The sequence below is a fragment of the Lactuca saligna genome, chromosome 8 (genome assembly GCF_052625555.1).
Source record: "Lactuca saligna cultivar CGN05327 chromosome 8, ASM5262555v1, whole genome shotgun sequence".
NCBI lineage: Eukaryota > Viridiplantae > Streptophyta > Magnoliopsida > Asterales > Asteraceae > Lactuca > Lactuca saligna.
In genome coordinates, this window is record NC_136424.1 from 7,100,739 (window position 1) to 7,111,755 (window position 11,017).

The 11,017-nt window shown below is 35.5% G+C and overlaps 1 protein-coding gene across 2 annotated transcripts; it reads left to right on the forward strand.

The window, feature by feature from the left end:
* The first annotated feature begins 811 nt into the window (after positions 1-811).
* Positions 812-6,295, forward strand: LOC145008824 (homeobox-leucine zipper protein HDG1-like). 2 transcript variants are annotated; one of them, XM_078967432.1, is made up of 9 exons: positions 812-972; positions 2,192-2,418; positions 2,505-2,622; positions 2,711-3,421; positions 3,503-3,604; positions 3,702-3,896; positions 4,844-5,021; positions 5,127-5,494; positions 5,584-6,295. In XM_078967432.1, the coding sequence occupies exons 2-9, from the start codon at positions 2,201-2,203 to the stop codon at positions 5,974-5,976; spliced, it is 2,283 nt and encodes a 760-aa protein (XP_078823558.1). In that variant the 5' UTR covers positions 812-972; positions 2,192-2,200; the 3' UTR covers positions 5,977-6,295. The 2 variants fall into 2 exon arrangements, with proteins under 2 accessions (XP_078823558.1, XP_078823557.1); XM_078967431.1 differs by lacking the exon at positions 812-972 and adding an exon at positions 1,348-2,032.
* The last annotated feature ends 4,722 nt before the right edge of the window (positions 6,296-11,017 follow it).

Here is an 11,017-nt window from a genome sequence, read left to right on the forward strand (position 1 = left end):
ATAACAAAAATGTTGCTATATTAATTAGTAAGTCGGTAACATTAGCATGTATGGGTAAATATAAAGTTATTTTGCTATTTCTAATTGAAAATTTCATTTGACTATCTAATAACGTTTTTGTCATTACAAGTCGTGTTTTTTATTTTCAATAAATAAGTAAGCATAAATTATATTCTTGTATAATCTAAAACCTCTCAATTGCATTATTTTTATAATATCTTGGTTATATTGAAAGGAATTGATTTATAATACAATATTTTTCGTCATATATAATAATTTATAATTTAAAATATTATACTATATAACCGTATGAAACATATTTTAGTATATGAAATAAAATTATTGCCCATAAATCATTTCTTATACTAAATAACATAAATGGTCATTTAAAAAATAATAAAGAAAGAGAATCATAAGTGTTAAAATGATATGTGTTATGGAGATACAAGTAATATAATATGGTCATACGAGTATTTGAATATAATAATACAATGTACATTTTTTTATTCATGATTAGAAATTGAAAAATGAAGGTGCTGAAAATTTTGTTATACGACTTTTTTTTTTTTTTTCTGTCATTATTTGAAAACTTAAATGAATATATACAAAAACTCTTTGAACATTTATTTATGGTTTTAATTTTCAATAATGGTATGCAAGAAAAATACCCAATACAACAAGGAGTAAAAACAAGCCCACGCGCTTCCTTCGCCCACGCGTCTGAAATCCGACGTTGGGCGGACATCTCGAACCAGTGTCTTTAGAAAGAACAGAGAGGAGGCGACCCCTACCCTCTTCATTTATATATCCACTTCCAAACACTCAGATTCATGGACGCCATTATACGCTCCCACATCTCCCTTTACTTTTAGGGTTTTATTGTATTTTTAATTCTTTGATTATCCCCAAATCGAAATTTTCTATCTTCCCAACAGACTGTTACAGCCACTTATTCGGCCACCGTGATTCACCGTAAGTTAGATCTAAACATGAAGTTTTAACCTTTACCCCTATCGATTTAGCTTTCAAGTCTCAATCCATGTTTGTTAATCTTAATCCATTCCATTTCGCATTATTTATTCATTGTTTTCGTAAATTTTCTGGGTATTTTACTGTGTCCCTGATCTCGAGAAACAAAGAAAAGAAAATAGAAGGGGGAGGTCCACACGAATCTGAAACTTTGTATCTATCTGCTCTGTTTATAATATTTTATCGATTAAAAAAACAATAAAAAGATTCTACAACTTTTTTTCTTTCTTCTTTTCTGGACTGTATGTGGTTTTCTAGATTACATGAGTGAAAAAGAGGGTCAACTACTCAAACTGGTCGTTTTTCCTCTATTTCTGTAAGGTAGCTAAAAAGTCAAATTTGATTCTTTGAAAATTTACCCCTTTTTAGCCATTTTTCTTTTCACTTGTGGGTTGTTCGAAAAGATGTAATCTTTTTTTTTTTTTTTTTTTTTTTCAAACTCGTTATTTCTTTCGTAAATCGTACATGGAAATGGGGCCATTATTCACAGATGACAGCTAAACGGTCAACTTCTCGTCTGTCAGAGTCTAGGGTTTTGAGAGGGGGAATTAACGCGAGAGAGTAAGGGTTTTGGTTGTCTTGTACCCACCCCTTCGGGTAGTCTTTAATTTTTATGGCTTTTGGTTGTTGAATATGAATTAATTAAGAGACTAGAGTTTACATACATACCCATTACCCAGTTACCCACCCTCCCCACTCAAACACACATACATACACTTGATCTGGCTTTTCTCATGAGTGGATGAGAAACCGAATCTACAAATCACACCCATTTCGGAAGATTGATTAAGATTTCTAGTTTTACAGTAAAAAAGCGTTAGTTTCGGTTTTACTGATGAGTTTTGGGGGGTTTTACGGCGGCGGCGGCGGTGGTGGTGGGGATTCACGAATGGTGATGGCTGATGGCTCTTTTAACAGTATGCCACTGCTCAGGGCTCCCATTTCTCAACCACAACTCATCACCTCATCTCTTTACAACTCAGAATCCCTCTCTCTCGCCTTAGTATGCATTCTTCTTAATCGTGTTGGTTTTTGTTGTGGGCCAGTGTGTATTTTCTTCTTTCGGATAGGACTTGTTTTCTGTGTTCTTCTCGCGAGAATATATATGGGTACGTAGTATTTAATCATATTTATGATTGTGATGATTTAATTTTTTAAACAGAAGCCGAAGATGGAAGGACTTGGAGAAATCGGTTTGATAGGTGAAAACTTTGAAGGAAATCTGGGAAGGGTTAGAGGAGATGGATCTGAAAGCAGGTCCGGCGGAAGTGACAATGTCGAAGGTGCATCCGGCGACGAACAAGATGTCCCTCCTGGACCTTCTTCCAGTTCTCGCCGGAGACAGAAATATCATCGCCATACTCCATACCAAATTCAAGAGCTCGAAGCGTACGTAATTTCGTTTTTATCTATTAATTTAATTTTATTCATTTTTTTTTTTCGATTTTGGTTCATTATTTAGTTTTTTGCAACAGTTCTTTCAAAGATAATCCTCACCCAGATGAGAAAGAACGATTAGCGCTCGGAAAGAAGCTGAATTTGGAAAACAAGCAAGTCAAATTCTGGTTTCAGAATCGACGAACTCAAATGAAGGTGATTGATTGATTGATTGATTACCACCTTACAATACTAAAATTGTAACTGATCTTTAACATTGTTTGATTAAACGACATTGTTGCAGACACAACTGGAGCGCCATGAAAATGCTATCTTAAAACAAGAAAACGATAAACTCCGGATCGAAAACATCGCCATGAAAGAAGCAATTCGATCTCCAGTCTGCAACAATTGTGGAGGGCAAGCAATTCTGGGTGACATATCAATCGATGAACACCATCTCAGAATCGAGAACGCCCGGTTACGAGATGAACTTAGTCGAATATCGATTCTAGCCAATAAGTTCTTGGGAAGGCCATTATCGTCATTTAGCGGAGGTAACATGCCGTCCGGAATGGCTAATTCCAACTTGGAATTAGCTGTCGGAAGAAACGGGTACGGGTTAAACTTGAACCCGATGGATGTAGGTTTACCGATGGGGTTGGATTACAACAACGGAATCTCAAATGCTTTGCCATTGATGTCACCTTCAAGACCCGGATTGGGGATGGCGGCAGGTGGTGGTGGTATTGATATGTCGTATGATAAGAATGTGTTTTTGGAGCTTGCGTTGAATGCCATGGATGAATTGATGAAGCTTGGGCAGGTGAATAGCCCACTCTGGCTTGGGAACATGGAAGGTGGTGGTGGTGAGGTTCTTGATTTAGATGAGTATATGAGAACATTTCCTCTTTGTCTTGGTATGAAACCTCATGGATTTGTCACCGAGGCTTCCAGGGCTAGTGGTGTTGTTATGATCAATAGTTTGGCACTTGTGGAAGCTTTACTCGATGCTGTAAGCTATATATAATTTTTCATGATTATAATGATTTTATTATTATTATAAAAAATTGATTATATTGTTTTTATTATGCAGAATCGGTGGAGAGAGATGTTTCTTGGTTTGATCGGAAGTAGTAGCACTGTCGATGTGATTTCGGGTGGATCCGGCGATTCGAGAAATGGGGTTGTCCAACTTGTAAGCGTCTTCTTATTTATTTATTTTTTCCCAAATTTAAGGTTTTTTGAAATTGAAAAAACTTAAAGAAAAGATTTTTATTTTTTATTTCTTGCAGATGCAAGCTGAGGTTCAATTGGTTTCGCCTTTAGTACCTGTTCGCCAAGTGAGATTCATTCGGTTTTGCAGACAACAAGCGGAAGGTGTATGGGCGGTGGTTGATTTGTCTGTTGATGGTGGAAGAGAAGGATTTATATCTAGGAGACTTCCGTCTGGCTGTATCGTGCATGATATGCCCAATGGTTATTCAAAGGTAACAACTACCAATATCAGTATCAGTATCAGTATCAGAATTAGTATCAATATCAGCATACATAAGTGTCGGTAGTTAACAACAAAATATCATTTAGTGTTATTTGACATCTCTAATAATTAGTAACTAGTAATGATAACTGTAACAACAATAATGGTGTTGATACCATTTGTTGCACCAGAAATGGTGTTGATGAAATAGTAGAGCACAAATATGGTGTTAGATACTATTTATTAAACAACAAGTTTTGGTGTTAAATTTTCCTTGTACAAATTAGTTCTTCAATTTAAATTTTTTAAAGTTTTTGTTTATTATTTATATTTCATAATATTATTGTGTTGTTCTTTTTTAAATTAAATACATATTATTTTTTATATATATTGAATTTAACTTTTATGTTCTAAAGTTTTAATATTATTATTTCGGTGTTAAAAAGAATGTACTTGATTAGAGACGAATTCCTGTTTGCATTAAATATTATTACATCATTTATATGCTGTCACATTTTTCTTTCTTTTGTATTGTTTTATGCTGTCACATTTTTCAAAGATTGAAGTATGATCGTCACATGCATGGTGTAAGATCAGAATACGTTTTTTCAACTAAATCGTACATTGAGGCATCAAATTGATTCTTTTACGTGTTGAATCCCGATAAATATTAATAAATTTTTTATATCTACAGATAGAGAGGAAGAAAAAAAAAAAAATAAGCCTCGAAATGTTCATTTCTTGGTGTTACATTTATATTATATACAAAATCTATCACTCCCACCGTACTTACCACTCCATCTATCGTGTTTTTTTATCAACCACGAGGTTAAGTATGGCCTGGATGTGGTCTGTTACTAATACTATCAGTTTATTATATTACTATTTAGTTTTTAGTTATAAATATGATTATAAAAAGTAAAAACCGTATATACATGACTTTTTTTTTTTTTACAGGTAATGTGGATCGAGCATACAGAATACGACGAGGGTGTCGTACACCATCAGTATCGGCCGTTAATTAGATCAGGGTTAGGTTTTGGTGCTCAGAAATGGATTTCAACACTACAAAGACATTTCGAGTGCATGGCAACAATCATGTCACCTGATTCTGCCACCGATGATCATAGTCCAGGTGGATTTCCACTTTCCAATTTCCCACCACTTTTCTTATTTTCTCATTATTTATATACACTACTCTAATTAATATCTTTTTTTTTTTGTGCCAATATTATAACAGTGTTACCTCCCGGTGGTAGAAGGAGTTTAACGGCTCTTGCACAGCGCATGACGTCTAACTTTTGTGCCGGAGTTTGTGCTACCGGTGGTCATAAATGGGAGGTGATTGGTAATGGAGCCGAAGCAGCTAAAATTATGATCCGTAAAAGTTTAAACAATCATGGGGACCCTTCAGGTGCAGTGTTGAGCGCCACCATGTCAGTGTGGATGCCCATGCCACATCAGCGTCTGTTCGTGCTGATGTTGAATGAAGAACTCCGGTCCCAATGGGACGTTTTGTCCCACGGGACCGCTATGCAGAACATGATTCGTTTCTCAAAAAGTCAAGACCATGGCAGCTTGAATACCATCTCTCTTCTACGTGCCAATGTGAGTCTGTTTCTTTTTGACTTAATGGACTTAATAGGTTAAGCACTTAATATCGACAACTATATGTAATTGTTTCTTTGTATTTGTAGACTACAGGTGGTAATGCGAATCAGAACACGGTTTTGGTGCTTCAAGAAAGTAGTACAGATGTGAGTGGATCACTTATAGTGTATGCAGCTGTGGACATAAACTCAATTGATGTGGTGATGCGTGGTGGTGACTCATCATGTGTGGCTTTATTGCCATCTGGGTTTGCGATTATGCCGGACTGTGTGGGTGAGTCGGGTGCACCGGTGACCAAACCCGGGTCAGAAGGTGGTTCGTTGTTGACTGTTGGGTTCCAGATTTTGGTCAATGATTTGCCATCGTCTAAGCTTACAATGGAGTCGATCAACACAGTTATTAATCTTATTTCGCGTACTGTTCAAGGGATTAAAGAGGTGGTGAACTCTAACCAACAAGGAAGGCAGATTAGTAGCTAGATAGATTGATTTTTCTCTTTATAAAGAGAATTACTTCTTATGTTTTTAATTGAACAAGATGATGGCATGTGTGGATTAATTTTTTTTTAGGAAAGAGGAGAGTGGGGTTGGGTTTGATCTCACAAACTAGGGTTTGAGTCAAGAACGAACCGCGATGAACTTTTGTGGTTCGGGTATTGACTCAGTTGACCTGTGAGGTGAACTCAGCTTCGTTGGCTTCTCTTGTTTGTTTGTTTTTCTGTGTTTTGTATGAGTTGAGTTGGGACTTTGGTTTTGTTTGTCTTTTCTGATCGAAAATCTCAGTGTGTGTTTGTTCCAACTTTATGAATCGAAACCGAGTTATGAAATCTTATAAAATCCACTTATAAATCGTATTATAAACATAATACATTGATACACGTATTTCAAACCATAACCATATGAGGTTCAAGATACGTGAACAATCAATCTAGTCACAAAACCTAACTATTTCTACAACTTGGATCAAATCAGGCTTACGGCGACTCATTGAAAATGATTGTATAAAGTTTATATTAAAAGTATCTCTGAAAAACCGACAAATGGAAGATTGTATAAAATATGTACAAAAAAAAGCGTTGATATTGATAGCTTGGATGTCATGTACAATAACAGCTATAGTTGGTTTCATACCAAAACTTGTACGACTACGAGTTTGATTGATACAAATTGGTAAAAATATATACAAATTTCTTTATAATTTCCTATTGTAAGATTTACTTTGTTGTTTAGTAAAGAAACTAGTTCAATTGCTAGCACGAGTTCAGGTGCATGCTTGACTACACGAGGCTCAGGCTGCTGATTCCTGTTACTGTTTCCCAATCTACTATGAGTTTTCACCATGATGTTCTGTATACCAGAATAATCGTTCACAGTACTAGAATTGTGTGTATATTATTTTAGAGAAGGTTTTAGTTATGTCTAGACGCATAATCGTTCTTATCACTCCGAAAAGTTATATACCAGTTCTAATATACTAATTAAACATTTAGAAGTCTAGATACATAAAATTTATTTATCCAAGCTATGGCCGACAATAGACGTTTCATTTAGTCAAGTAATAGCAATTTGATAACCTAAGGCATGCTATAATATAAATAATTTAGCATATAACAACAAATTAGACATCTTATCTTAAAGTGAGTTATTGCTATTGTCAATTCATGTATACTACCTAAAATAATAGGTTAAGCACTTAATATCGACAACTATATGTAATTGTTTCTTTGTATTTGTAGACTACGGGTGGTAATGCGAATCAGAACATGGTTTTGGTGCTTCAAGAAAGTAGTACAGATGTGAGTGGATCACTTATAGTGTATGCAGCTGTGGACATAAACTCAATTGATGTGGTGATGCGTGGTGGTGACTCATCATGTGTGGCTTTATTGCCATCTGGGTTTGCGATTATGCCGGACTGTGTGGGTGAGTCGGTTGCACCGGTGACCAAACCCGGGTCAGAAGGTGGTTCGTTGTTGACTGTTGGGTTCCAGATTTTGGTCAATGATTTGCCATCGTCTAAGCTTACAATGGAGTCGATCAACACAGTTATTAATCTTATTTCGCGTACTGTTCAAGGGATTAAAGAGGTGGTGAACTCTAACCAACAAGGAAGGCAGATTAGTAGCTAGATAGATTGATTTTTCTCTTTATAAAGAGAATTACTTCTTATGTTTTTAATTGAACAAGATGATGGCATGTGTGGATTAATTTTTTTTTAGGAAAGAGGAGAGTGGGGTTGGGTTTGATCTCACAAACTAGGGTTTGAGTCAAGAACGAACCGCGATGAACTTTTGTGGTTCGGGTATTGACTCAGTTGACCTGTGAGGTGAACTCAGCTTCGTTGGCTTCTCTTGTTTGTTTGTTTTTCTGTGTTTTGTATGAGTTGAGTTGGGACTTTGGTTTTGTTTGTCTTTTCTGATCGAAAATCTCAGTGTGTGTTTGTTCCAACTTTATGAATCGAAACCGACTTATGAAATCTTATAAAATCCACTTATAAATCGTATTATAAACATAATACATTGATACCCGTATTTCAAACCATAACCATATGAGGTTCAAGATATGTGAACAATCAATCTAGTCACAAAACCTAACTATTTCTACAACTTGGATCAAATCAGGCTTACGGCGACTCATTGAAAATGATTGTATAAAGTTTATATTAAAAGTATCTCTGAAAAACCGACAAATGGAAGATTGTATAAAATATGTACAAAAAAAAAGCATTGATATTGATAGCTTGGATGTCATGTACAATAACAGCTATAGTTGGTTTCATACCAAAACTTGTATGACTACGAGTTTGATTGATACAAATTGGTAAAAATATATACAAATTTCTTTATAATTTCCTATTGTAAGATTTACTTTGTTGTTTAGTAAAGAAACTAGTTCAATTGCTAGCACGAGTTCAGGTGCATGCTTGACTACACGAGGCTCAGGCTGCTGATTCCTGTTACTGTTTCCCAATCTACTATGAGTTTTCACCATGATGTTCTGTATACCAGAATAATCGTTCACAGTACTAGAATTGTGTGTATATTATTTTAGAGAAGGTTTTAGTTATGTCTAGACGCATAATCGTTCTTATCACTCCGAAAAGTTATATACCAGTTCTAATATACTAATTAAACATTTAGAAGTCTAGATACATAAAATTTATTTATCCAAGCTATGGCCGACAATAGACGTTTCATTTAGTCAAGTAATAGCAATTTGATAACCTAAGGCATGCTATAATATAAATCATTTAGCATATAACAACAAATTAGACATCTTATCTTAAAGTGAGTTATTGCTATTGTCAATTCATGTATACTACCTAAAATAAAATGAACACAAACATCACGATCATTGCTTATCATTCTAAGTTTAAGTCTATAACCCTCAAATATTCTTAGATCGCTTAAACTAATGATGTGATACTCATTGTGACATCTCCATTTTCACGATCAGAAAATACATTTTTATTTATATTTATTTTAAAATAGAGTTTATTTATAACTATGGAATTTGTCTCATATAGGTATTTTTGAAGAAATGTGTTTCATTAATATATTATACATACAATGAAATCATGAGGGGCTTAGCTACAATGTTTTTTTAGCCAAGGTAAAATTCTCGTTTTAGCTTTTTACTATTTATCGGCTTGGTCAATTTTTTACCGGCTGTATTTTTTTACTGGGTGGAGCTTCATTGTTCATCAGCTAAGTATCTTTTCGCCGACTAATCTCCATTGTTGATGGTGGATCCGGTAACGTGTCATTTGCTCATGATACACCGCCTCTAATGTCCAATACCATTACTCCAGGTATTTTTTGCACCGACTCCAAAAAATCTTATTCCAACCTTTTTGTCCATCGAAGCCGATTACCAGCGTCGCTTCTCCGATTCTGTTTTCCGCTCCGTCAACTTCTAAGATCCCTAAATCAAGAACTCGTATAATTTCTTCCCATATGGTTCTAAATTGATAAACGTCTGTTGATTGCTTCAAGCCTCGCCTAAAATGCAAGGGTGTGTCGATTGTTATCCCACCTAGTGGTACGTTTCTTTTCATCAATTTTAGTTTTTTTTCTCCCTTCAAAACGTAATTGGGTTTCAGTCCAATGTAAATTGGCTAGGGTTAGTCATACCCTTGGTAGATGATTGTTGGTTAATATATAGACCCGAACGTTCTCAAATGATATAAAATAAACCAATATCACTAAACAACGAGTTGGATGATGCCCTCCTTTATGAAAATGGAAGCTTACTTCATCATCGCCACCACGACCACCGCTTAAGATCTTCACTGCATCAGCTTTCATCGGAACATGATAACCACTACGAAGTCACCGTTACATCTCTTACCTTCACCTACATAGCTCTATCGGATGTACATACTTCAATCGATACGACATTTTGGTTGATTTTCCATTCATTGCTTTGCTTATGTTTACGGTTTCCGTTCCTGAAATTTCTTCTTAGGTTTCGTGCTTGACTTAATTCAAGAAATTAGAGAAATTGGACCTCACCTTTAACAATTTGTCATCTCTTGAGGTAAGCTATACTCATCTATTTGGACCTAGATGCCAACGCCTTTGATTTTTGAAATCCTAAAATTCATTTTGATTTTCTATATTTCCTAATGAAAGTGAAATTTAACTACATCAAAATGTACAAGGAGTCCTACAAATTGCTAAAATTGTGGCGCCTGATAACATTATAACGGTTTTCGTTATCAATCACGAACGTGAAATATACCAGTTCGATCTCAGAATGCACTTTTGTTTCTTTTTAATTTTTGTATTGCCTTTTTTATAAGAATGATAAACATCAAGTAATGTAAGTTTCATGTGATTGATAAAGGGTGTGTTTATCTTATGGTGAGTTACATTTGTTTCAATTTTCTGTCATGAAGATTATGATTCACAAAGAAAAAAAAAGGTACTCCATTGACATGCTACTGTGCAATGGTACTATGTGTAACATCCCAACTCTCAGGTATTATATTTATATATTTATTTTTGGGATTTAATGAGTGACTCGACGAGTTGTGTGCCTGACTTGTCGAGTAGAGTCGGATTGGTCACATGGGTTTAATGACCAACTCAACGAGTCAGAGAGTCGACTCGCCGAGTTGGCGTTGTGGTAGGAAACCCTAAATCCCCGGGTTTATGTCTTATTTAAAGGGCATTAAGCCCTCATTTCCGCCTCCCTCATCACCCTTGAGCTCTGTGAAGAACCCTTATAGATTTTTAGCTTGTTATGTGAGAAAGAGAGGCTATCTTGAGCATTTTGGTGCACTTTGAGAGAATAAGAGGAAAGCATCAAGGCTTGGAGCAAAGAGGGACGGTTGGATCTAGAGGTTCTCAGTGGATAACTTCTGTTTGAGGTAAAAAGATGCTATCTTGATAATTTTTCTTGTGAGATCTTAGTTTGGGGAGTTCTAGGGCTTTTCCCCATCCTTCTTGTGTTATTGAGTCCCTTGAGCAGATCATAAGGTTGAAACCTCAGATCTGGATTGTAGGAGGTCTTGGGA